Here is a 27,121-nt window from a genome sequence, read left to right as displayed (position 1 = left end):
GAGGGAAACTGGGTGACTCAAGCCACTCCTGTAAACTGGAAGGAACTGGGCGTCGCTGGGCATGAGGCCAGGCGCTTGAACTCTGCTGCACCTGGGCCCCGGGCAGCTGCTGGCCCTCCTGGCAGGGCTGGCCGTGTCCCCAGGCGGCGGGCTACCTGGGGGGCGCTCTTCTGCTCGTGACAACAGGCAGTTTGTTCAGCTTCTGGCCCTGGTTCCTCTCCTGCTGCTTCTCGTGCCTCCCGCCGCGCTGGTAACCCGACCTCACGCACACTGGGCGGCTCCGACCTCACTCTCCCTCTCCTTCAGGACTGCCTTCCTGAGCGCTGACCGCCTGCAGGGGACCCCGTTCCCTTAACCCCTTTCTTTCGGGTCCTGGAGCTGAACTCCCGGGACCTCTCCACCAGGAAAGCTCTCTTTTGTCTGCTCCCTGTTGCAAAGGCCCCCGCACCCCGATGTTAGGGCGATCGCAGGCCTGGCAGCTGACAAAGGAGCCACACACTCACTGTTTTCAGAAAGCCTCCCCACCCGCCGGCTGCGGCCTGCATCCGGGCCGCCTGGGGCCCAGTCTCACAACCGACTCTTGTTGTTTCTTACCTTTCTTCCCTCTCCTTCGCCCGCTGCTTTGCTCTCCTCTTTTGCTTCTCTTGCTCTGCACTTTTGTACTCTTCCTCTCTCGGTAGAGTTTTCTCTTTCCTTCCCCATGTTTTAGCGTTTCCAGGCGGCTGCCCCTGCCTCTGCCTCCTGGCCTGTCTCCGTCCAGGATTTCCCTCGCAGGGTTTGCAGAATCACTAGCGCTTGCAAGGGCGATTGGTCTGCGCTGGGGAGACCCCTGGGCAAGCGGAGCCCACGCCTTCGCTGCAGGGAACCCTGCTCTGCCCCCCTCTCCGCTGCTGCCAGGGCCTCTTTCTGGACAGGGAGGCCTTGGCGCATCGGAGTCTCCGCCTGAGCTTTCTCCCACCGCAGCTGCCCTAAAAGCGGCGGGAACTGTGAGGCCCGAGGCAGAGACCGATGGTGCCGGCTTTCCCGGAGAGTCCTCGGTTGGTTGCTCACACAGACTGATTTTGTAAAAAGAGCACCAGGTTTAAGACGCCCAACAGTTCCAGGTTTGCTACCTATTGGCTGTGCAATTTGGGTAAAACATTTCCCTCCTCTGGGCTCTTGGCCGGGGAACGGGAACACCGCGGGGGGGATCGCGGAGATGCGATAGAGCAGGGATGCCCCCCCCCCCCACCCCGCTTGTCTTTAAATGCTGCAAAGCAAACGTGAAGGTCGGTTGGGCCGGTTTGTGCCAGGTGGGTCTCAGGGAAGCTAGGGGCAGCCAAGGTTCAGAGCTCTCAGGGACACCTGGGCCTCAGGCTGCGGGTGCACGAAGGACTTTGCCCACAGGGCGCTGAGCAGGGAGGTGCTTCGGGAAGGCCAATCCCTGCGAGTCAGTTTCGACACTCACTTCCCAGCGAGCCCGCAGCTGCTTGTGCAAAGCGTGTGCAAGGGCCACACCAAGGCAGCCTGGGACAGGCAGCCGGGCACCACCTCCCGGCCGCTTCCGAGGGCACCCAGAGGCCAGCGCCCGAGGAGCCGAGCCGGAGAGGAGAGCGAGGCTGGCTGCGGCTGTGGGGCTCCGTGCAGACTCGCTCAGGGGAGAGGGCGGAGGGAGGAGGGAGGGGGGGAGGCGCTGGGAGCGGAGGCCCCACCTTTCATTCCAGCAAAGTGCACCCGCGGAGCAGGGATGAGTCACAGGCGCGGGCGCTCGGGTTCCCACAGGTGAGGGGCTGCCTCGCTCCGCACAACGCAGGGCCCGCTCCGGGGTGGCCCTGGCAGGGGGCTGCCGCCCGCCGTCCGCCCGTCTGGCCTGGGGGCCAGGGCCGGGCTTCCTCATGTACGGCCGGGGCCTCCCGCGCGCTGCGCTGCTCCTCCTGGGCATACAGCTCACAGGTAAGGGCCGGGGAGTGTGTGTGTGTGTGTGTGTGTGTGTGAGTGTGAGTGTGTGTGTGTGTGTTTTTTGGGGGGGGTCCCTCAGCACCCCCTCGCCGCCCACCCCGTGAAGTGAGCGAGTTGTCTAGGAAGGAGCAGAGTTTCCTCTGGAGCCTGAGCCGCAGGGGCAGCAGTTGGGGGTGGACTTGACTGAAACCCAAGGCGGTGGGCACTTGGGAGGAACTGCTTTTGGACAAACAGGTTTAGGTGTGTTTCGGCTGCCAGCGGCTCGGGCACAGAGAGGGTTTTCAAATCTCGGGTTACCAGCCATTTTCCTGCGCTGCTTCACCTCCGGGCAGGCGGGGCTGGGGCGGATCTCAGATCTCGGCGGGGTCGGGTCTGCGGGTCTGGGCCGCCGCAGCCCTGGGGCAGCCGCCCGGCTACGGAGAGGCCCCCCCCCACCCCCCCGCCGCGTCCTAAGCGTGGGTACCATGCGGGGGAAGGCCGCGAGTGTGAAGCGTCAGGGGTCCAGGCGGGCATGAACCGGCTGGCCTTGAACTTGATTTCTGCAGAAGACATAGCAAGGGCCCCTCTGGACAACTCCCGGCTCAAGGACCGTCCCACACAGCGCATGCCCCTGCGCTCGAACCCTCGGCCAATGCATGCTCGGATCTGTTCAGACTTCTAGGTTTCCGCTTTCCTTCCGACTTGGGATGGTTGTAGTCTCTCCCAGCAGCTTGAAGTGGGTGTCAGGCCGGGGGAGAGTGAGGGCGCCGGGAGGCTCAGGCGGGGCGTCGAGTTGTTCGCGGGGCGAGGGGAGGGCCGGCCCGGCAGGCAGGCGGCGCAGATCCGGGGGAGAGGCTGGGGCGGCCTCTCAGCGCTGCCTCCGCTCCCGGGGACCTCGGTGCAGGCAGCTCTCCGTGCTCGGGCCCTGTTCACCCTCCTTCCTCCCTGTCCTGTCGCAGCTCTCGGGCCTGCAGCCGCCGTGGAGATTTACACGTCCCGGGTGCTGGAGGCTGTGAACGGCACAGACGTGCGGCTCAAGTGCACTTTCTCCAGCTTCGCCCCCGTGGGCGACGCTCTGACCGTGACCTGGAATTTCCGCCCGCAGGATGGGGGCTCGGAGCAGTTTGTAAGCAGATGCGCGTCGTTTTCTCAGGGACCCTGCGTTGGGAAAACACGCCGGTCTGTTTCTCCTGGCCCGTCCTGTGTCTGTGTATTCTTTTATTTTTAAATATATTTTTATTGATTTCAGAGAGGGAGAGGGAGAGAGAGATAGAAGCATCAATAATGAGAGAGAATCAGTGATCGGCTGCCTCCTGCACACCCCCACTGGAGATAGAGCCCGCAACCCGGGCATGTGCCCTGACGGGGAATCAAACCCGGGACCCTTCGGTCTGCAGGCCGATGCTCTACCCATTGAGCCAAACTGGCTAGGGCTGGTTATGTAGTCATTCGTTTTTTAGCAACGAGCACAGGGTGGGGGTGGGAAGCAGTTCTTGGGACGGAGGCCGCGGGCAGGGAGAGCCAGGAGCTCCTGCCGCGGGGCCGCGAGGCTGGCGGGTCTCTTCTGCTCCCGCAGCCCCTGCCCTGAGGAAGACCGTTGCCATTCTCCTTCCCAGGTTTTCTACTACCACGTGGACCCCTTCAAACCCATGAGCGGCCGGTTCAAGGACCGGGTGGTCTGGGACGGGAACCCGGAGCGGTACGACGCCTCCATCATGCTCTGGAAGCTGCGGTTCGACGACAACGGGACGTACACCTGCCAGGTGAAGAACCCGCCCGACGTGGACGGGCTCGTCGGGGAGATCCGGCTCAGTGTGGTGCAGACTGGTAGGTGCCGCGGGGAAGGGTCTGGGGAAGCCGGGAGCTTGTAGAAAAGGGAGGGCAGCCCCAGCCGGTGTGGCTCAATGGGTAGAGCGTCGGCCTGCGGACTGAAGGGTCCCAAGTTGGATTCCGGTCAAGGGCACAGGCCCGGGTTGCTGGCTCAATCCCCAGTGTGGGGCATGTAGGAGGCAGCTGATCAATGATTCTGTCTCATCAATGATATTTCTATCTCTCCCTCTCCCTTCCTCTCTCTGAAATCAATAAAAATAATTAAAAGAAAAGAAAAGAGAGGGGCCATCTTTTGTGATGGCTGGAAGTGTAGAGGGAAGGATGAGCCCTTTTAATCTGGACGCTATGGAGGGAGGTGAGGAATCCTGGGGTGAAAGACAAAGGCTTTGCTTGTGGGAGAAACAGAAAGGAAAGCAAGGGGATCCAAGGAATGTGCTAGGAAATGCATGAGACTGGGAGGGAGAGGGAGCAACTCTGGTAAAGGGTCACCATGGTCTGTTCCTCCAGCCACTCCTTCCAGGAGGCGCAGCGAGTGCCTGCTTGGCCCCTGCCGGCGCTGCCTCCTGGTCCTCACAGCCCCCCTCGCCGCAGACGCCAACCAGGGGCTCTCCTTTACGGAGCGGTGTCGGGGGCTTCGTGTATCTCATTTAATCTTCACATATCACATCAGTTCGTTGTGTTCTTAGAGTCCCCCCCACCCCCCCATTTTCCTAACGGGGACACTGAGCTCACAGAGGTGAAGGCACCTGTCCAAATCACGTAGCTGGTGGGCGGGGCATCTTTGGCTCCAGAATGATGCTCCCAACAAAGGTGTTGGCTACATGGTCTGCGTCCCAGGTAGCCAGCCGCCAGCGGTGCAGGGCGACCGCAAAGACCACGGCACTGCAGCTGTAGACGCATCTTTTCCCTCCGGGAAAGTGAGAGCAATATAGCGAGGGTTATGGCGAGGATAAACGAGGTAACAAATGTAAAACCCCCAAACTCTGATTGTGCTGAAAACTATAGTAGTTACCGTAGACTGAGTGTTTATTACGTGGAGGCACAGCCTGGAACCACTTAAATGAACAATTTTATTTTTAGTAAGAACTCAAGAAATGGATATTGTTGTCTCTGTTTTATACATCGCGGAAACGGACACTCAGGAAGTTAATCACCCCAATCGCACAGCCAGTGAGCAGAGCTGGCATTTAACGGAGCTCTCCCTGCTGTGCGCTCCAAACGGTGTAAAGTGGTGCGATCTCCTCCTCCCTCCCCAGCAGCGACCCCCGGCCCCGAGAGGACAGAGCTGGGGGCTGGAGAAGCAGTCTGAGTGCTGAGAGAAGTAATACCCTATCTTTAGACCTCAGCTTCTTCATCTGCAAACCGAACAGATTAGGCAAGACACATGGTTCTTAAACATACGGGTCACTGCTCTGAGATCTATCGAAAGCCACGGCCCTGCGTCCCACAGAGAATGTACACACACAGTATGCCGTGGACTCCAGGCTGGGAACCCCCGAGCTAGACATCTCTACTGTCCTTCCTGGTTCTGCGGGTTTATTGAGTTTTAAATCAGAAATCAAGCCCTAGCCGGTGTGGCTCAGTGGATGCAGCGTCGGGCTGTGGACCAAATGGTCCCAGGTTCGGTTCCGGTCAAGGGCACGTACCTCGGCTGCAGGCTCCTCCCTGGCCTGGGATCGATGTGTTTCCCTCCCATTGATATTTCCTTCTGCTTTCCCTCTCTAAAAATCAATGGGAAAATATCCCCAGTGAGGACTGAAAAGAACGACCGAGACCCAGACGTCACAAACGCAAGCCTGGTTTGGGCCCTGGTTTAGGGCTCCCTCGGGCATCCTTCACCCACTCGACTGTCAGTCCTGTGCCACATGACGATGCTTCGGTCACAATGGACCACATGTGCAGTGGCGGCCACACAATGACAACAGAGCCGCAAAGTTCCCATCCCCCGGTGATGCTGTGGCCATTTCACATCACAGCACAGAGGTTGCAAAGAGCAAGGATGAGGTGCGATGGGGAACGACTTGAGCCTCAGTGTGAGGCCGACCCGAGGAGCTCCTGGCCGTGGCTCCCGAGGGATGGACGGACGGGGAGTGGCTGGATTGGCACAGCGGGCACGGCTGCAGAGGAGGCAAAGGACGGAAACTGCAGGGCAAGAATAAGACCCCCAGGAAAAGCCACAGGGAAGCTGTAGCAGGAGCCTTTGCAGACCCCAATAAGCTCCTTACAGAGGTGGAAAACATGGGCCTGGCGGGTGTGGCTGGGTGCCTGGGTGTGGTCCCATGCATCAAAGGGCCACGGTGTGATTCCCAAATCCCCAGGTTGCAGGCTTGACCCCTGGTGGTGGGCGTGCAGGAGGCAGCCGCTTGATGCTGCACTCTCCAATCGAAGTTTTCCCTCTCCCTCCTCTCTCTCTAAAAATCAATAAACTATTCTTTTAAAACATTTTTTATTTTTTAAAAAATATTTTTATTGATTTCAGAGAGGAAGGGAGAGGGAGAGAGAGATAGAGACATCAATGATGAGAGTGAATCATTGATCATCTGCCTTCTACACGCTCGATCTCCTACTGGGGATCAGAGCCTGCAACCCAGACAAAATCTAGCCGTGACCTCCTGGTTCATAGGTTGATGTTCAACCACGGAGCCATGCTGGCCGGGCTTTTATACCATACTAGAGGCCAGGTGCACAAAATTCGTGCATGGGGGTGGGGTGTCCCTCAGCCTGGCCTGCACCCTTTCCAATCTGGGACCCCTTGGGGGATGTCTGACTGCTGGTTTAGGCCTGATCCCACAGAGATAGGGCTAAACAGGCAGTTGGACATCCCTTTCACAGTCCGGGACCGCTGGCTCCTAACCACTCACCTGCCTGCCTGCCTGATTGCCCCTAACCACTCTGCCTGCCTGCCTGCTCGCCCCCAACACCCCCCCCCCCTGCCGGCCTGCTCTCCCCTAACCGCCTCTGCCTCAGCCCCGCCACCATGGCTTTGTCTGGAAGGACATCCAGAAGATCTCCCGGTCTAATTAGCATATTACCCTTTTATTAGTATAGATTTTTATCGTACCTTTTCTATGTGTAGATATGTTTATATGCACAAATACCACCGTGTTACAACTGCCTATGGATTTCAGACAGTAACGTGCCAGCCAGGGCCGTAGCCTGGGAGCAGTGGGCTGCACCAGACAGCCGCGGTGTGCAGCAGGCTCTGCCACCCGGTGTGTAAGGCTCTCTAGGATGTCTGCACAGTGACAGCATTGCCTACCGAGGCCGTTCTCAGAAGGCGTCCCTGTTGTTAAAGATGCACGACTGTAGTCACTGCTTTACTCACCTGTCTTCCCAGGGGCGTGAGTTCCTTGAAGGTGATGTCTGTTTTTGGCTTGGTGTTTCCATCAGTGCCTGGAACATGGTAGGCCCTTCATACATCTGAATAAATGACTGACTGAATGGCAGAGGGACTGAGGGGGAAGGTTTGGGCCCTCGATGTGACTAGGTCAGCAATAATCTTACTCAACCGGCCCAGTGGCGCTCCCAAGGCTAGCGTGCATCTGTCACCTGCAGGATCTGCTAGAACAAATGCCGGGCACTCTCCTGCGGCCTGGCTCAGTGGGTGAGCGTTGACCTCTGAACCAGGAGGTCATGGTTTGATTCTGGTCAAGGGCACATGCCCAGGTTGTGGGCTTGATCCCCAGTAGGGGTCATGCAGGAGGCAGCCAGTCAATGAGTCTCTCATCATTGATGTTTCTATCTCTCTCTCCCTCTCCCTTCCTCTCTGAAATCAATAAAAAATATTTAAAAAAGTGCATCGCTATTGTATCTATAACTGACATCACAATCCTCCTCTGCTAGAGAACCCTCACTGGACCGTTTTTTCTCTCCCCAGTGCGCTTCTCCGAGATCTACTTCCTGGCCCTGGCCATTGGCTCCGCCTGCGCCCTGATGGTCATCATAGTGATCGGGGTGGTCCTGTTCCAGCATTTCCGCAAACGGCGGTGGGCCGAGAGGGCCCACAAAGTGGTGGAGATCACACCGTAAGGCTGGGCAGCGGGGCCCTCTCCTCGCTCTCGTTTAGGGTGGTGCCTGGCACTTACAGGGAGGCAGGTCACTGTGGAGCAGGTGCTCTGTCCTTTGAGTAAATCTTAGAGGAAAGGGCTCAGAGTCACAGGATGAGCACAATGGGGTGAGACTAGTGACTTTACAAAAGGACTCTTAGTTTTACAGACTTCATGATGGCCTTTCTTCATGATGGAGGATTTGATATTGAAATCTGTTTCATCAGATGGGTATGAAGTTTATCGGGGAGATCACTTAGTAAGTTATGTAATGTCTTATCACCGGGGTGTGCACCTGAAACTAATATAATAACATATAAGAAACTAAAATCTGTTAGATAAAGCTTTTTTAGAACACTCCTGTCATGGCCAGTGTGCTCAGTGGTTACAGTATACCCTGTGCACCTAAGGGTCCAGGGTTCAATTCCCGGTCAAGAGCATGTACCTGGGTTGCAGGTTCAATCCCTGGCCCTGGTCGGGGCACTTGTGGGAGGCAACTAGTTGATGTGTCTCTCTTAGATCCATGTTGTTGTTTTTTCTCTCTCTTCCCCTCCCATCCTCCCTCCCTTCCACTCTCTCTAAAAAATCAATGAAAAAAATATCCTTGGGTGAGGATTAATCAAAACAGAAAAAAAAAGAGAAAGAAAAAAAAGAATACTCCTTACATTTAATGTACAGCATGCATTTCTAAGAACCACTACGCAGTCAGCAGGGTCACTATGAATCAGTACCTAGGGAAGTCAGCCATGCTGCTATTAGGTGCTCAATAAATATTTTTTACTGAGATAAAATTTACACACTATAAAATTCACCCTTTTAATATTCCATAGTCACCACTAATCCAGAACATATTCATCATCCCCAAAGAAACTCCATACCCTCTTGCTGTCACTCCCTACGTCCCCCTCTCACCGGCCCCTGCCTACTCTGCTCTCTGTCTCTGTGGATTGGCCTGCTCTGGACATTTCCTATAAATAGAATCATACAACATGTGGCCTTTGTGTCTGGATTCTTTGACTTATTATGGTGTTAACAAAGTTCATCCATGTTATAGCATGTAGTAGCACTTCATTCCACTGTATGTATATATCACATTTTGTTTATCCATTTAATTGATGGACATTTAGATTTTCTCTACTTTTTGGCTACTATGACTAATGCTGCTATGAGCATATGTCTATAAATTTGTGTATAGACATATGTTTTCTTTTAAAAAAAATTTAAATTCTTTATTGTTGAAAGTACTACATATGTCTCCTGTTTCCCCCAGTGACCTTTCCCGGCCACTCCCGCCTAGACATATGTTTCCATTCTTCTGGGTCTATACCTAGGAGTGAAACTGCTCACATTCTTGGTAACTCTATGTTTACCTTTTCCAGGTATTCCCAGACCATTTTCCAAAACAGCTGCACCAGGTTCCGTCCCCACCAGCAATGTGTGAGGATCCCAGTTTGTTGGCATCACTGACAACACTTACTATTGTTTGTCCTTTTGATTATAGCCATAGTGGATGTCACGTGGCTTCTCATTGAGGTGGTTTTTAAAATTTTTTACTTATTGATTTGACTGAGAGAGGAAGAAGAAGAGAGAAAGATTTGTTGTTCCACTTATTTATGCATTCATTGGTTGCTTCTTGTATGTGTCCTGACTGGGGATTGAACTACCAACCTTGGTGTATAGGGAAGATGCTCTAACTAACTGAGCTACCTGGTCAGGACACATTGAGGTTTTGATTTGTATTTTCCTAAGGACTAGTGATGCTGAACATCTTTCCATGTATTTATTGGGCCATTTGTATATCTTTTTGGAGATATATCTATTCAAATGTTTTGCCTATTTAAAAATTGGGTTGTCTTTTTATTGTTGAGCTGTAAGAGCTCTTATATATATTTTGGAATATCTAAAAGTGCTTTATTAGATGTATGATTTGCAATGATTTTCTCTCATTCTGTGGGTTGTCTTTTCACTTTCTTAATAGTGTCTTTTGAAGCACAAAAGTTTAAAATTTTGATGAAGTCCAATTTATCTATTTTTTTCTGTTGTTGCTTATGTTATTGGTGTTGTATCTAAGATACCATTGCTTATCCCAACATGATGAAGATTTGTGCTTATGTTTTCTTCTAAGTTTTAGTTCTTACATTTAGGCCTTTGATTAATTTTGAGTTAATTTTTGTAGATGGCGTGAAGTTGGAGTCCAAATTCATTCCTTTGCGCAGGTTGCAGTTTTTTGGTACTCCCAGCACCATTTGCTTCTTTTCCTCGAGAAATATTTACTGAAATAAATAGAATTGATTTTAAGGAGCCTAATGAACTCACCTCTTAGGTTCTGGTTTAAACTGAATATAATGAATAAAGATGACTTCTAGGTCAACACAAAACTTTTTCTGTCTTCTTAAAATTTTTCAGTTACAATTTACTTTCAATATTATTTTGTATTGGTTTCAGGTGTACAATGTAGTGGCTAGACAATCATATACTTTACCTCCCCTCAGACTTTTTCTATTTTGAATAAGGAATAGAATTAGAGGTAAGACACTAATAGTAAACTAAGGTGTCTGCTTTAAATCCCTGGAGTTCCCTAATTATATGATTTCCTTGTACACATATTGCGGAAAGTGTCTGAGTTCAGATGCCTAGGGCCATGGGAGGCTCTGAGTGTGAGAGGCTAGACGGCCCGGTGCCCTGGCCTCTGGAAGCTGGGCTCTCTATCCAGGTGCATTAATTCTCCCCAATGTGGGGAGGAGTGCCTTGCCTGAAGCTGTGTAGGATTCGCCTCCCTTGCTCTGGTCTTGTTGGCTTGACATTGGTTTCTGCTTCTTTCTTACAGAAAAGAAGAAGAAAGACTCAACCAAGAGAAGAAGGTCGCTGTTTACCTGGAAGACACAGACTAACGTTCCTCAGCCTCAGCGGTGAGGTCACGGATGGGTTCCTTTCTTTCCTCAGCTCTCTTGTCCACTCATCTCGAACGTGGGTCTCCCAGATGATATGACTGTTAAGTGTTTCCTATATGAAAGGAGAGGGGCTGGGTCAGGGAGGTAAAAGTCTGTTATGGATGGCTTCTCCTTTGAATGTGATTTGTGCAAAGTCTTAGGAAGCTAGGCTGTTAAAGCTGAGAGAATTCTAAGATTTGAGAATTTTTTATTTAAGAATAATAAATTAACGTTCAACATGTAAACAAAAATATTTTTATTGATTGGTTTGAGAGAGAGAGAGAGAGAGAGAGAGAGATAGACAGACATCGGTGTGTGTCCTACTTATTTATGCCTCATTGGTTGACCCTTGAATGTGTTCTGACCGGGGATGAACCTGAAACCTTGGGGTCGGGATGACGCTCTAACCAACTGAGCTACCAGCCAGGGCCTAATAAATATTGCTTTAAAAAAGATAGGCCCGACGTTTCGACACAACTATTCAATTCCTCTCATGTAGTTATTGGGACCATGAATCCAGTTTTAATAGTGTGTGATTTTGTTTTTCTAGTTTTCAGGTTTATCAGGCATAAAACATAGGATGATTTATTTTTTTATATGATCAGAATTTCTTCTATTCTCTGAAGTAGGTCCACTATTATTATTTGTAAAAAGAGTCACATTTTTATAGCCTGAGACTCCAGTGAAAGTACCTTCAGGACCTATAAAACAGACTTCGGAGAGAAACAATTCTATCATAAACCCAGAAAGACAAATTTGGTATCAGAGAGATTTGCCAAAGGCTATTTTCTTTTTAAAATCAAGCAGCTTCTCCAACATGTGGGTCATGGAAAAAGATGGGGCTCTTTTATATTCAAAGAAATGTAAGGAGCTAACAGTCAAGTGCGAAGTGTGGACCCCGGACTGGATGGCGCTAGTTTGAACAGACTAGTTGTAAAAAGATTTGGGGGACAATTGGAGTCTTGAATATGAAATATTTGAATATGGATATTAGGAAATTATTAATTTTTATTAGGTATAATAAGGGTGTTGTGGTTATATAGGAAAATGTTCCTATTCTAAAAATCGGAATATTTGTCAGGGAAAAAATGTCAGCCAAAATAAAATTTAGGTAAGGCAAAATGCTTTAAGATTAGGTGATGGGTGAATGCCTGTCTTATCTACTTTTCTGTTTGTCTGATTTTGCTTACAATTAAAGGAAGAGAAGGAGGGAGGGAGGGAGAGGAGAAATGTGTGTGTGAGTGAGTATAGATCACCAAGTGTCCACAGGGGGCAGCGGCCATGAATTAAGAACACTGACTGAGAATAAGGGTCAGGAAACGTCTTTTAAAAGTTAAATTAGGGGAGAATAAATACATTTAAGAATATTTTCATTCACAATGGGCAACAGGTCTATCAATATGTATGTACCGCAAACCCTCGATGTAACAGACTAATTCGGGGAGGGGGTGTCCGCTAAAGCCCAAAGTCCCTTCCATAAGAACGCAGGTTTTCCGAATGCGTATGCTAAGAAATGGACAAATCAGATAGTTTTCCTGTTTTTACTTATGTAGGCACTTGTGTAATTGGAATTATGTAGAAAAAGTGTAACTTCGCAGGTTTCTATTGGTAGCACTGTAACTAAGTGTGTGCCTGTGGGCCTAGTGAATGCGTGCGATGCACCGCGGGCGGGCGGGGCCGTGGGAGCTGCTCCGGGGCCGGGGGAGCGGCTCCGGGGGCCGGGGGAGCTGCTCCGGGGGGGGGCCGGGGGAGCGGCTCCGGGGGGGCCGCTCCGGGGGGGGGGGGGCCGTGGGAGCTGCTCCGGGGCCGGGGGGAGCGGCTCCGGGGGCCGGGGGAGCTGCTCCGGGGGGGGGGGGCGGGGGAGCGGCTCCGGGGGGGGCCGGGGGAGCTGCTCCTGGGGGGGCCGGGGGAGCTGCTCCGGGGGCCGGGGGAGCTGCTCCGGGGGGGCCGGGGGAGCGGCTCCGGGGGGGGGGCCGGGGGAGCTGCTCCGGGGCCGGGGGAGCTGCTCCGGGGGGGGGCCGTGGGAGCTGCTCCGGGGGGGCCGCTCCGGGGGGGGGGGCCGGGGGAGCGGCTCCGGGGGGGGCCGGGGGGAGCGGCTCCGGGGGGGCCGGGGGAGCTGCTCCGGGGGGGCCGCTCCGGGGGGGGGGGCCGGGGGAGCGGCTCCGGGGGGGGCCGGGGGAGCGGCTCCGGGGGGGGGGCCGGGGGAGCTGCTCCGGGGCCGGGGGAGCCGCTCCGGGGGGGGGGGGGGCCGGGGGAGCGGCTCCGGGGGGGGCCGGGGGAGCGGCTCCGGGGGCCGGGGGAGCGGCTCCGGGGGCCGGGGGAGCGGCTCCGGGGGCCGGGGGAGCGGCTCCGCCCCGCGGCCCGCGCCGCCGGTGAAGGTGCCCGGGCTGCCGCCCCCGCTGTGACCAGCAGCGCCTCTCGGACTGGAAGATGGCTGTGGCTGCAGATGTGTAATACTTATTGGTGTCCGAGAAATCACAGTGTTGTTTCCAGCCTGTGGCCTACTCACGAGGATTTGTTAAAAGTAACAGTGAATTGATAACAACAAAACAACCTGTTAATTATAAGCAAAGCTCGGTTAGAAGCGTTTAGGATGGACAGGGTGTCATTTTCCCACGTGACCGTCGGTTGCGTGGAGGCTCCCAGAGCCGCGGGCTCGCTGCGGGCCACGGCGGGGTTCCCCGCGCCCCCTTCCCGGGGCGTCGCCCACCGACACGTTTGTGTTTCAGGAGGCGGAGGAGCCCCAGAGCAAGACCCGGGGGAGCTGAAGTGGACGACGCTTCCGCTGGCTCTGGTCGGGGTGACCTTTTCCGCCCAGCTCTGCACCTGACCCCCGGACAACCACCCGCCCCGGCCTTCCCGGACCCGCCCCAGCACCCGCACGGAGCACTTCCTCTGTGGGAGCCGTGCTGCGCCCTCCGGTGAGAGCCAGGCATTTCAGGGGCCGGGGCCCTGCAGCAGGTCCGGGCGGGGCAGGCCCGGGAGTGACGGCTGCGGGCACCTCTACCGGCGTTTCCTCCACACCCGTCCCGTCGGGAGCAGCACCCTCTCCTCCTCCCTCCCAGTGCGGGGAGCGAGTCCGCCCCTGCTTCTGTGCACGGAGAGCCCCGTGTTTCCACGGTGGCCGGGCAGGGTGCTTTTCCTGGCTCCGCTGTAATCTGGGACACGTCTTATTGTATGACCTTTCTTTCAACGTCCCTAGATGGTGGTTTTCCCCCTTATTTTTGTCAACTGATCAAAAGGTTACCGGAGAGCAAGTCTAAATCACAGAGTCGCTAAGGGAAGGTTTCCTTAGTGCTGACAGGTGGACAGATGCCACCCTCTGGGTGCACTGCTCCCACCCTTTTCCTGTTGGTGGAAAACATTCAGCAGCGCAGGTCTTTCCTGAGCAGTGAATGGCCGCGTCTCCTGCCCCCTCCCGCCTCTGGGATCTGTAACAACAGAGCCAAGTCTGTGCTCCTCCATTTGTAGCCGGGGATCATCAAGCAGTTAAATAGAAGAATTCTGAAATGGTATTTCATGACTTTAAAAATTTAGAGCTGGTGAAAAAAACCATCCCTAAATGGTGGTAATTTTGTTCAGTGGTACACATAGCTCTGAGAACTGGAAGAGATTACCTGCTTCTTTCTTTCTTTTTTTAAAATTCACTTGTTTTGGGGCAGAATTTGGTGTGGGGCAAAGAAATGCCAAAACTGACAGACTGAAATCAACTTTACTTTTTTCTCTCTTATACTAGCAGATAAAAGAAACATTATAAGTGAGCTATGAAAAGAAGAGAGCTTTTTAAAAAGTGTCTAGTTTTCTGGTTTATTTCCAAAGTTAAGCTATAGCAGCCTTTATTCAAAAGACAGAAAACATCTAAAAGTTTAGGCCTCCCCCAAATCTTTACAAAATGATATGTTCAGTTTTCACTGACGGGGCTAAAGATGTTATTTCTTTTAATAAACTGGAATTTTCAAACAGATGATCTGTGTTTAAAGATACTGAATGAAAGGTTAAATGCGGTGGTGGGCAGGCAGGCTAAACAGCCATCTCAGACGGTGAATAAAGAAAAATGGAATTTCGTTAAGGAAAGGGGCTGGAGGTTTGGATGGACAGACTGTCAATCCAAAGGGAAGGGCGGCACAGCACTGAGCCTAAGGGTGCGGGGCCCACGGGGCCCATGACGGCAGCGAACATGGACTCGGGACAGTGGAGCAAGGACGGCAGAGCAGCAGCACGGGAGAGCCCAGGCTGGGCTGCTCTGGCTCACCGGGAAGTCAGAGCTCAGGGGGTGACCCGGGACCAGCTGGCACTGCCCATGCTCCCCTGGTGGCAAGTCTCATGAGGGGACACGTGCCTGTGAGGGAATGGCGGGGTGTGCTCCTTGGAGGGAGAGTGCCCACTGGGCCCTTTGCTCTGAGCATGTTTCTCTCTCCTGCAGGTGGGAATCTGAGGGGCGGCCTCAGGGGAGGGCCTTAATAGAATACTCATCAGCTTTCCAGGTGAGCTCTTTCAGGGTCTGGTCTCCGCTGATTGGTCGGCACCAGGGCCAGGGGTCATTGGTCAGTATAGCTGGACCTGAGGCAGCCACCGTGCCACTTGTCTGGTTCCGCTGCTTTTCTGGGCCTGGAGCTGAAATGCAACTGAGGCCTCGATGCTATCTCTAGGGAGGAAAGGTCAGGGGGTCTAAACGGCCTCACCAGGCTATGGAAGATCTGGGGTCAAACGCAGGACCAGGGCTGTGCTAGGGGCGGAGAGGTGACCCTGGGGCGAGGCTCTTGTTCCCCAGCTTAGCCCCTGGCTGGGCATCTGGAGCTTTCTGTACCTGGCCCTTCGCCCTCGCTCTGCTCATGCCTAACACTGAACTTTGATATGTTTTCCCCCAAGAGTTCTTAAAAAAATGGGTGTAATTTACATACAAACCTTGGTTCACAAATTCATTCCATACCTGTCTTGTTTTGCTCATTACACAAAGTTTTAATACCCAGTTTTGAAACTAAAAATTAGATTGAGTTTATATTATTTTTAATTCACATTTTCTATTTTTCTCCATAATTCACCCTTTTAAAATATAAACACTGGATGTTTCTTCAAACAGATGGCCCGGATGATGTCCCACAGTATAATGAAAGAGTAGTTACAAACTCAGGGATGTGTTTCCAGCAAAACTTGTAGCTGTGTCTTGGCCAAATACCCAGTTATTCATTGTCTTCTTCCTAAACAGAAATTCTGTGATTTATAATTTTCTTCTGCCTTGAACATTTATGTAAATAACCTTTAGCAATAAAGATTTATCAGTTGTACAATTGGCTTTATATACACATCTAAATTTTAAATAGCAGGTAACAGAAAACAGATGGATATGTCTTTCATCTTCACTGAAAATTTTCTTACTGGCAGCCTGGAAGTTAATAATGGGTAGAATTAATGTCTACTGGAGAAATAAACTGATAAGGAGTTTCACAGAATTTTCACATTGCCATGGAAAACTCAGAATCCGGCACAACAAGCTACTTAGTTTGGGGATTCTTTTGTGAGAAATGCTCACCTGTCTGAATTCAAATAACAGACTTGGAGACAGAGTATGGCAAAAAATGAGACTTTTAATGCGGTCTTGCAAGATCGGGTGTCTGGTTGAGCAGGCACACCGGGAGCGTGGATCCCAGGCAGTTTATCCCTCGTCCGGGAGAGTCCCTCCCCTGGCTGCTCATTGGCTGAGTACTATGGGGTTAACAGTTTCCCCAACCTTGCCTAGGTCTTATTGCCTCCTACTGGATTATTTTAAAAATGGGCTGAGGCCTTTTCTAGTTGCCTCCACCTCCCCTTGTCTAGTTGTGGAGGGCGGATCTTCCTGGAAATGTGCTGCTGGTCATGCACACAGTTCTTCTTCTTCTTTTTAAATATATCTTTATTGATTTCAGAGAGGAAGGGAGAGGGATAGAGAGTTAGAAACATCAGATGTGCCCGCAACCAAAGTACATGCCCTTGACCGGAATCGAACCTGGGACCCTTCAGTCCGTAGGCTGACGCTCTATCCATTGAGCCAAACCGGCCAGGATGTGCACACAGTTCTTTGTGCTTATACCCTTTCCCCTCCTCCCTACATCCTTTGCCCTGCCTCCATCCCCCCCCCCCCCCCGAAAATTCAGTAACCAACTGGCCACATGCTGGTAGTTTTCTGCACTGGAAGTTGACTATGCTGGAGATGGGTCACAGAGGCCTGTTTCCTATACTTTCAAGGGCAGAGCATCATCTATTCCATTTGGGACCCTTTCATTACCTTCTTAAAGGTGAAAACACCAGTCTGCACATCTAGTAGACTCTAAGTAGAGGAATGAGAGTTGAAAAATGGAAAGTTATGAAAAGACCCCAAATGCCGAACAGAGTTTGGCTCCCCTCTGCTTTCATTCAATATCCCGAGATTCCAGGTTGGCTGGTGGTGAAAGCAGGCACCGGTCCGTTTCTTCTTCATCAGAACGTGAGGCCATCTCTTCCTTTCATGGCAGCTCCGTGGAAACATCACTTTCTCCCTGGCCCAAGTAAGAGGGACCAGTGTCCGCCCGGTCCCCTCTGCTCTGTGCTGTAATGGTTGTCATTGCCACTGCCAACAGCACTGAACACACAGTTCCCGCCGGTGCCGACCCGGATGGCCTAACGCGCCGCTAAAGGAACGGGGGCACACGCGCACCTCCAAGGCCCAACAGCAGGTCTTGGCTGGCCGACCTGTGACCCTGTGACCCTGTGACCCTGTGAACTAAGGTCACAGACGCCTGTTCTGGGCGGTCAGAGGGGGAAAGGGCCCAGAACCGGCGGAGAAGACGGTCTGACCGCAGGACCCACCACCAAGGAGCAAGTTTCTCCCAGTCCGCAGCCCCCCCGCCTCCCCCCCCCCCCCATTTCAGGCAAAGAGAAGCCACAGCAGCCTGGGGGGCACGCACACGTGCGGGTGCGGTCCGGGAGAGCCCTCCCCGAGCCGCTCGGAATCGCCATCTTAAGCGTTTCCGCCGCCACCTGCGGCGACGCCACTTCCGGTGTCACCTGCGCCGTCCCGTCCCGGGAGGTAAACAAGGTGCGCGGCGCGGGCCGGAGCCGCCGGGATGCAGCCGCCGGGAGCCGCAGGGGGCCGCGCCCCGCTCGCGCTGCTGGGCGTCCTGCTCCTCCGGGGTGAGCGGGGGGCGGGGGGCGGGGGGCGTCCTGCTCCTCCGGGGTGAGCGCGGGGCGGGGGGCGTCCTGCTCCTCCGGGGTGAGCGCGGGGTGGGGGGCGGGGGGCGGGGGGCGTCCTGCTCCTCCGGGGTGAACGGGGGGGGCGGGGGCGGGGGGCGTCCTGCTCCTCCGGGGTGAGCGCGGGGTGGGGGGCGGGGGGCGGGGGGCGGGGGGCGTCCTGCTCCTCCGGGGTGAGCGGGGGTGGAGGGTGGGGGGGGGTTGGAGGTGGGGTGGGCGTACGGGGAGGGGGCGCGGGGGGCGTCCTGCTCCTCCGGGGTGAGCGCGCGGAGCTGGGGGCGGGCGCGGGTCGGGTTCCGCGGGGGTCCCGGGGCAGGAAGGAAGCGGGACGTGGGGAGGATGCTCGCCCCCTGCGATCACCACCCCCTCGGCTGGTCCGCACTTTGGGGAGCCCGGGACTGACCGCCGGCCGGGCCGCGAGGGTTCGGGAGGCGCGAGGGGACCGTGGGCCCGGTTAGGGCACCCCGCCGTCTGGTGCGGGGCTCGGCGGCTCGGGGGGATCGGCGAGGCTGCGGGGCTGCGGGCTGTGTTCGGGTTAGGCAGGGGCAGTCCTAGCGTTCGGGAGATTGTCCCAGGGTGTTGGGGAAGAAAAACAGGACTTGGTAATTTATTTTTTGGGAGGTGATTATCGGAGCCCAGGACACAAAGCGTGTATTAGCTACAGGAAAGATGTGCTGTGATTTGGCTCTGTAACAGAGGCGCATTTTGTTGAGGAAAAGACTTTAGCATTTTAATAGCACATTTTTTAAATACAAGAAAGGCACATGGATTCTGTTAGAAGCTTAATGTATAGTATTAACTGATATCAGAAGTACAGAATCCACACTGTGACATATTCTTAAAATTTGGGTAAGTTTTGCTTTCATGCAGTTCCCAAATTGCAGAAATTTCAACCCAGCTTAATTGCCTAATTTTCAGTTGCAGTTATTGGTTGGATTTTTGAAAGCATGTATGTGTGTATCTTTCTGGGAAATCCTGTTAGGAGAGCTGGCAGGACTGTTCCCATGGTGACATTCCCGGGGGTAGGGGGACCTCCTGAAGGGGACCTTAGCTGCTACATGCGGGGAGTTTTCATTCGCTTGGTGAGTAATATTCCTGCTGCCAGCACACCCGGTCCCTCCCGCTGACGCTGTCATTACAAGTGACCAGTTTTTCAGCTAAATTATTTTGCAATAGAATACTTAGCTGCTAGTTATACCTCATGTCACTCCTCATATCCCAGACCCCTCCCCACAGAAACGTTCACATATTGTCACACTGAGATAAAAAAAAAGGAGAAGTGGTGGGTGGTTTCTTAAACTTGATGTCATTTCACATCTAGCCTGCATCAAATCTGGCAGGCCAAATAATTCAAACATTAGAAGTTGATTTTATGATCTGTGTACTTTATGAATTGATTTATCTTTTGCTTTTAAATATAAGTTGTTTTTTAAAAATTAATATTTCTATTGATTTCAGAGAGGAAGGGAGAGGGAGAGAGAGAGAAACACCAATGATGAGAGAGAATCACTGACCGGCTGCCACCTGCATAGCCCACACTGGGGATCGAGCCCACAACCCGGGCATGTGCCCTGACCGGGAATCGAACCGTGACCTCCTGATCCATAGGTCAACGCTCAACCACTGAGCCATGCCAGCTGGGTTATAAATAAGTTCTTTTTGAGATACAATTCACATGCCATACAATTTGTCCATTTAAAGTGTACAATTTGGTGGCTTTTGGTATATTCACAGAGTTGTACAATCATTTTGGCATCATTTTCATCACCCCGAAGAGAAATCCCCTATCCATGAACAGCCACTCCCCTTCCCTCCCTTCCCCCCGCTCCTGGCATACGTCAGTCTGCTTTCTATTGCGGTGGGTTTCCCTTTCTGGACATTTCAGAGCCACGAAATCCTATAATATGTGGATTTGTGAGTGTGTGTGTGTGTGTGACTGGCTTCTTTCAATGAGCGTGTTTTCAAGGTTCAGCCTTTAAAAACAATCCTTTGAATCTGCTATGTGATACCATGTTTCATACCATGTTTATTTGTCTTTACTCTTCGAAGATAGGACCCATTATTCATTAGCGTGTTTGAATTCTCCCTAAGTTATAACGCAGTCCCACTGTATCAGTTGTCTGAGTGCTATAAACCGTAGGCACCTAAGGTTCTTACACTCTCTCTTTTTCATTTAAGCGGGCCGTTTTATGAATCAAAGGCCGACAATGTATATTTTGGAAAACTGGGTGTACAAAATTGGGAGTTTGGTCATTTAAAAAAGTTCTTCCATGTCTAAAATTACTTATGTTTAACTGTGATTTCCCTGCTTTCTTCCCAGATTAAAATTTTTAAAAAAAATTTATTGATTTTAGAGAGAGAGGAAGGGAGTCATCAGTTCTTTGTTCCATGTATTTATGCATTCATTGGTTGATTTTTGTATGTTCCCTGACTGGGGATTGAACCTGCAACCTCGATGTATGGGGACAACGCTCTAACCAACTGAGGTACCTGGCCAGGACAAAATTAAATCTTAAAAAAGCATGGAAGTTACTTAGAGATAGGGAGTGAGGAAAACTCCAGACATACAGAGGAACATATACAAGACATGAAAGCATTAAATAACTCTCCAAGCAAATTTTCTGAAACCAACCTTTACTGGGTTAGCTCAAAGCACACAGGCTGGCCAGACATCTCTGTGGTCAGCAGGGCGGTGCCCTGGGTCAGCTCCCACGGGCTCTCGGAGCCGGGGATGCACATTTCATCCTAACAGCCTTCGAGATTTCACCTTTGTAGCTTGGAATTAGCCATGGTGGGAATATTTTCTCACAGAAATTGTCAAACCCTACATATTTGATTTTTTTTTCTTTTTAAACTATTTTTTATGAATTTCAGAAAGGAAGGGAAAGGGAGAGAGATAGAAACATCAGTGATGAGAGAGTATCATTAATTGGCTGCCTCTTGCACACCCCTCACTGGGGATCTAGCCTGCAACCCGGGCATGTATCTGACTGGGAATCGAACTGGGACCTCCTGGTTCATAGGTCAACACTCAACCACTGAGCCATGCTGGCCGGGCTTGAATTTTTTTTTCTTCTAGCTGTTTACCAGCACACCTCTGGATGTAGTGATGGTTTTAATTGATCTGGGTCCTGCCCCCACCTCCCAGGCTGGAGGTAGGGTCAGCTGCTAGTTATACCTCATTTGCTCCTCTCTCACCTGATCCATTCACTTCTCCGTTCTGCTCTCTCCTCCCCGGAAGGCTGACCCTTTAGAGCCGTGGTTGGCAAACTGCGGCTCGCGAGCCACATGCGGCTCTTTGGCCCCTTGAGTGTGGCTCTTCCACAAAACACCACGGCCTGGGCACGTCTATTTTGAAGAAGTGGCATTAGAAGAAGTTTAAGTTTAAAAAATTTGGCTCTCAAAAGAAATGTCAATCGTCGTACTGTTGATATTTGGCTCTGTGACTAATGAGTTTGCCGACCACTGGGTTAGAGCATCAGGCAGGCTCTCTTCCGTTGGCTTCCACGCAGGTCTGGTCACTGGGTGGCACTGGCAGGAGGTGAAAGTCGTCTGCCCTGCTCCCTTCTTGCCGGGGTGCCCTGGCCCGGGTGGCTGAGGCCCTCCGTGGCGACAGCCCCTAGTAGGCGGCATAGTGCCATCTCCACCCGACGCTGGTGACACCGTGTCCCCCTTTCTTCCTTCAGGCTTGGGTGGCCAAGGGCTGTGCCTGCGTCGGCTTCCTTGACCCTTTGAAAAGTGGCCCATACGCGTTTCCAGGTCTCCGCTGCCTCTGCCTCTGTGTCCTGCCCGGGCCCTGTCTGTCTGATGGAGGCATTTCCCCCGGGGGCAGCGTGGGGAGGGTGGGCATCCGAAGCAGATCTGTATTGTTAGGAAGGATGAGGGGGTGGATCCACCTCGCAACACAGTTCATTCCACTCCATTTGAGACCCTGCGGGGGCGTATTCAGGGCTGTACCCAGTCACGCGGGCACTTGGAGGCCAGTGTGGCCAGCGATACAGGTTGGGTATCATTAGCCGATTGGCAGTTGTTGCATCTATAAAAGTGGGTGGGATTATCCAGGAACGGTGTTGTATGAAGAACGTGGGCTCAGGGTGGAACTCTAAGGAACACCAGTATTTAAGGGGTGGGCAGGAAAGGAAGAGCCTTAGAAAGAGATTTTATAAAAACGGTCAGAGACGCGGAAGTGTGTGTGTGTGTGTGTGTGTGTGTGTGTGTAACAATCAGTGTGGAGAGTTGGTTGGAGGAGACTAATGAGATTCTGGGTTGTAACTCGAACCCATATTCTTTGCTCTAATTCAAGGTTGGCAACCTTCTGTAAAGGACCGGAGAATGCATGGCTTAGGCTCTGTGGTCTCCTGCAGGAACCGCTCCGCTCTGCTGCAGCAGCACCGGAGCCCCGGAGCAGCGCGGCCATGAGAGTGTGGTGTGTTTCTGTGGATGTTGTGGGCTGACGTGGCCCATGAGCCATAGTTTGCTGACCCTGCCCTCAGCCAGCTACCCGCTTGACATTATCCCTGACATACATCCAAGGCACCTCGAACTTCTCCAAAATGAAACTCGTATTCTTTCCTTCCAAGCGTGGCACTGTCCTAGTCTTCCCTGAGAGTGTCTGTGAATGGCAACCCCAAGTCAGTAACCTGAGCGTCCGACACCTCTCTCTCTAGCATCCACGTCGGATCTGTCACCAGTTCTGGCTGATTTTACCTCGAAAGTGCCATCTGCCCTGCCCCCTCCATGCCCACTGCCACCAGCGTAGTTCCAGCTCCCGGATTCCTCATGGACTATTGCAGCGGCCTCCTAAGTCATCTTCTCTTTCCTTTCTTCCCTGGAGCAATCTTACACATGCAGACCTTGTCATGTCTGCCATCGCTCAGTCCACACTCAACCATTTCCCATGGCTTCCCATTACTCTAAGAATAAGGACTCAATTTCTAAGGTCCTACATGATCTGCTTCCTGCCTACCTCCTAGCCTCGTCTCACCTCTCTCTCTCCCTCCCTTTCTCTCTCTACCTCTCCCCCCCCCTCCCGCTTTGTGTTAAGCCATGCTGCCTGTATTTCAGTTCCCTGACGGACCGTGCTCCTTGGCACAGGACCTTTGCATATGCTGTGCCTTCTGCCTGGAACGCTCTCCCTCTCTTGCTTTATTACCCTTCAGGACTCATCTCAAAAGTAGCCTTTTCAGGGATGCCTGCATTAGCCACTCCCTGCTCCCTACCACACACGGGGATTTCCACAGCCACGCTCTTGTCTTTTCTTCATAGTACTCACTGAAGTTTGTCGTTATGATTTGATTAATGTGTTGAATTTCTGTATTTTAAGTTCCAAAACTGGGCGCGTATTTATTTTGCTCACATTTAATTTCTTGCTGAGAAAGTGGCACAAAACAGATGCTCAATAAATATATGTTAAAGGTTGAGCGAATGAATGAGAGAATTTGTCCTGGGAGCCTTGGGTAGAGAAGGTCAAGTAGTCCCTGCTGCCGAGAGCCGGTAAAATCGGGAGCGAAAAGTGCCCGTTAGAGTTTTCAGTTCCTGTGTTTGGCGGTTGTCAGACGCGATGCCCTCTGCCAGAAGCGGAGGGGAGTGCGCGTGGGCTTCCGGGGTCATGGGATGGGGGAAGGGAGACGGCAGGCGGAGAACCTGGTAGGAAGGAGAGAGCAGTAGTTGATAACGAATGGTGCTACAGGGGCAAGGAGAGATTATTATTGTTTTTGTTGTTTATTGGTTCGCTTGTTTTTCAAGATGAGAGAGACTCTGTGCTTAGAGGCTGAGGGAGAGAGCCTCTGCTGAAAGGGAGGCTGAAGGCGCTAGAGAGGGTCTTCCTGCCGGAGCAGGGCTCGGAGGGGAGACCAGGGCTCGGAGGGGGACCAGGGCTCGGAGGGGGACCAGGGCTCGGAGGGGGACCAGGGCTCGGAGGGAGACCAGGGCTCGGAGGGAGACCAGGGCTCGGAGGGGAGACCAGGGCTCGGAGGGGAGACCAGGGCTCGGAGGGAGACCAGGGCTCGGAGGGGGACCAGGGCTCGGAGGGGGACCAGGGCTCGGAGGGGGACCAGGGCTCGGAGGGAGACCAGGGCTCGGAGGGAGACCAGGGCTCGGAGGGGAGACCAGGGCTCGGAGGGGAGACCAGGGCTCGGAGGGAGACCAGGGCTCGGAGGGAGACCAGGGCTCGGAGGGAGACCAGGGCTCGGAGGGAGACCAGGCCTCGGAGGGAGACCAGGGCTCGGAGGGGAGACCAGGGCTCGGAGGGGGACCAGGGCTCGGAGGGAGACCAGGGCTCAGAGGGGAGACCAGGGCTCGGAGGGGGACCAGGGCTCGGAGGGGGACCAGGGCTCGGAGGGAGACCAGGGCTCGGAGGGGAGACCAGGGCTCGGAGGGGGACCAGGGCTGGCAGAGGAGCTGAGTCGCCGAGGAAAGGGGAGTGGAAGCGAGGATGGATGCAGATGTGGGGCGGTGGTGGCTGGGCCGTTTGCATGGCCTTACGTTTCTTGAAGAAGAGGAGACATTGTCTTCTGAGAGGGAGGGGTTTGTGGGCACACAGAGGGTGAGAGAGAAGCCAGTTTGAAGTCAGACAGAGGAGCTGGCCAAGGCCGGTTAAAGGGCCCGTCCTTCATTCAGGGCTCCGCTGGGGGCGGATTCATGAGTTTCCGCGGTAACTGTGCGGTGGTGTGAGTTTCTCCCTCTGCACACCAGCCACAGGCGGAGTGGCCATGGAGTGCAGGGGCTGAGAACGTTGGAAACACTGTAAAATGGCCTTTCTCCCCAGAAGAAACTGTCGTTTGAAACAGTATAACCAGCGGCATATGCGCTCGAGTAGCCTTGTGTACTCAATGCAATGAGAACATTCAGAAATGCGGTGAGCTGCATCCGGGAACTCGGGCGGCCGTCAAAGGGGGCTGCTGCTGGCCTGGGTTTGGAAGGTCTGTGACTTTGGGTGATGGGGGATAGTCCAGGCAGCACTCGTAGGGTGGGGAGATCCTTCCAGACAAAGACAAGGCACGAGGAGAATGGTACATTAGGAAATGGCAGGACATTCAGGGCCCGGGAAAGGGGATGGATGGGTGGGTGGGCGGGTGGAGAAGCAAAGGTTTGGGTCAGATTGTCACTATCTGGATTTTATTCTATGGCCCGATAGAGGATTCTTGAAGGGTTTTGAATGTTGGTGACATTGATTTTAATGATAAGAACTTTCATGGAACGCTTCTGTTCCAGGTGCTGTGTTAGCGTCTTGTGGTTATCTGACTTAATCTCATTCACCCTCACCGCGATCCGTGAAGTAGGTCTTGTTATGATCCCCATCTGCCAGCTGAGGACACGGGGTGGAGCGGGGCAGGTGTCTGTGATCCAGGCTTACAGCTACAAAGTGGCTGGGCTGGCACTGAAGCCCAGACCTGTCTGACTCTGAATCCACACGTTAAAACGCTGCGTTTGTGTTTAGAATAAAGGACAGGGGTCTGGGAGGGCGTAGTTTACCCATTCACTCCCGCCTTTCATTTCCTCAGCTGCATCTTGAGTGATGAAAGGTGGCTCAGGAGTGAGGTCCCAGGAGAGAGCTGGGCGGAGGGATGGAGGCCTCCCAGGCAGCACTGCATCCCAGAGGCATCATCGGCAAGGGCAGCCTGGCCGGCAGAGCGGATGCTCGGACGCCCATCGGCACTGTCGTCGGCACAGTCATCGGCACAGTCATCGTTGGGCGGGTCAGAGTCTTAGCAGCGATGTGAGCGCAGCCTGCTCTCCTCCTTCCAGAGGAATGTGCACGGGCTGGGTTGTCTGGAGAGGAGCAGGGAGAAGGGCAGGCCCCGGCTGGCTGCTCCCACTCGGCCTCCGCCTCCGCCTGCCTGGGAGCCTGGGCAGGACAGAGGTGGCCGTGATGAGGAGCTCTGACGCGTTGAGGACTCGCTCTGGGTGGGTTGGGCTTCTCAGGCTGTACGTGTCTTAACTCATGAATTCCTCACCCGAGACAGAGCGAGGAACTGAAGCAGGAAAGTAACTTGCTAAGGGCACAGGGCCAGCGAGTGACGGGCCGGGATGCGGCCCGCCGCTGCCCGGGGCGCTTGGCTTCGGGGTCGTGCGTGGGCTGCGGCGTCAGCCTCCTGCTCTGTGAGCCCACAGCCTGGGCCTTCGCCTAGAGAAGGAGGCAGGACACAGCCCCAGCGGCTCGCTGTCCTCAGAACCGGTGCCCACGTGGGAGACCGAGTTCCACGCACTGTTCTCCGAATGCAGAGGGGATTGGTCTTGTGGGGGGTGGAGCTTCAGAGCTGGATATGTGAGGTGGTTTTGGAAAGAGTAAGTCTCTAGAGAATTTAAAAATGTTATCTTATTTTTACTTTAAAAATATATATTTTTATTGATGTCAGAGAGGAAGAGAGAGGGAGAGGGAGAGAAACATCAATGATGAGAGAGAACAATCCATCTGCTGCCTCCTGCATGCCCCCTACTGGGGATTGAGCCCACAACCCAGCATGTGCCCTGATGGAGAATCGAACTGTGACTCCTGGTTTATTGACTTGAGAGACACACATCAGTTAGTTGCCTCTCCCACTGGCCCCAACGGGGCCTGGGGAACCTGCAACCAAGGTACCTGAGGAATTGAACCCACCACCCTTTGATCCACAGGCTGACAACGCTAACCATTGGGCAACTGGCCAGGGCTTTTATTTTTACACTAGAGGCCCGATGCATGAAGATTCCTGCAAGAATGGGCCTTCCTTCCCCTGGCTGCCGGCACTGCCTTTGCTCTGGCTGGAGCCACCTTTCCGCTCCAGCACGGAGCTGCCTTTCGGCCTTCCCACACTGCCCAGAGGCCTGGAGCGGCTGGGGTGGTGCGGAATGCCTGCATCGTCGCCATGGCGCCTGTGTATGCAAATTAACCCACCATCTTTGTTGGGTTAATTTGCATACTAACTCCTGATTGGCTGGTGGGTGTTGCGAAGGTATGGTCAATTAGCATGTTACTCTTTTATGAGTGCAGACTAGGGGCCCAGTGCACAAATTTGTGCACCTTGAAAGGAACTGTGGGTCGCAGTGGGCACGGGTTGGTCTTGGCCCATCCTCTGCACCCCTGCTCAGACCCTCCTGCCATGGCCCCCGGTCCCCTGTCTGCTGGCAGCCCCGCTCCCACTGCCACTGCTCCCACGTGCTGACAGTGCTGGCCCCGCTCATACCTGCTGACAGCACGTAGCAATTGGGGCCGGT

At 53.5% G+C, this 27,121-nt stretch overlaps 2 protein-coding genes across 2 annotated transcripts in view; both read left to right on the top strand.

Annotated features, from left to right (window-relative positions):
- The first annotated feature begins 1,248 nt into the window (after nucleotides 1–1,248).
- Nucleotides 1,249–14,687, top strand: MPZL2 (myelin protein zero like 2). The gene is made up of 6 exons (XM_079787773.1): nucleotides 1,249–1,932; nucleotides 2,877–3,043; nucleotides 3,534–3,744; nucleotides 7,625–7,772; nucleotides 10,621–10,702; nucleotides 13,453–14,687. Exons 1-5 carry the CDS (start codon nucleotides 1,875–1,877, stop codon nucleotides 10,682–10,684), a joined length of 648 nt encoding a protein of 215 aa, XP_079643899.1. The 5' UTR covers nucleotides 1,249–1,874; the 3' UTR covers nucleotides 10,685–10,702; nucleotides 13,453–14,687.
- A 3,053-nt stretch (nucleotides 14,688–17,740) lies between these two features.
- MPZL3 (myelin protein zero like 3) overlaps nucleotides 17,741–27,121 on the top strand; it is a 30,453-nt gene continuing 21,072 nt past the window's right edge. The window contains exon 1 of the mRNA XM_079787772.1: nucleotides 17,741–17,869. Within this exon, the coding sequence (XP_079643898.1) occupies nucleotides 17,803–17,869 (67 nt within the window). The 5' untranslated portion in view covers nucleotides 17,741–17,802. The remainder of the gene's footprint in view (nucleotides 17,870–27,121) is intronic.

Source organism: Cnephaeus nilssonii (genome assembly GCF_951640355.1).
Source record: "Cnephaeus nilssonii genome assembly, chromosome: 13".
NCBI classification, from domain to species: domain Eukaryota; kingdom Metazoa; phylum Chordata; class Mammalia; order Chiroptera; family Vespertilionidae; genus Cnephaeus; species Cnephaeus nilssonii.
Note: the sequence above shows the minus strand (reverse complement) of the source record. Positions and strands in the feature narration are given on the sequence as shown.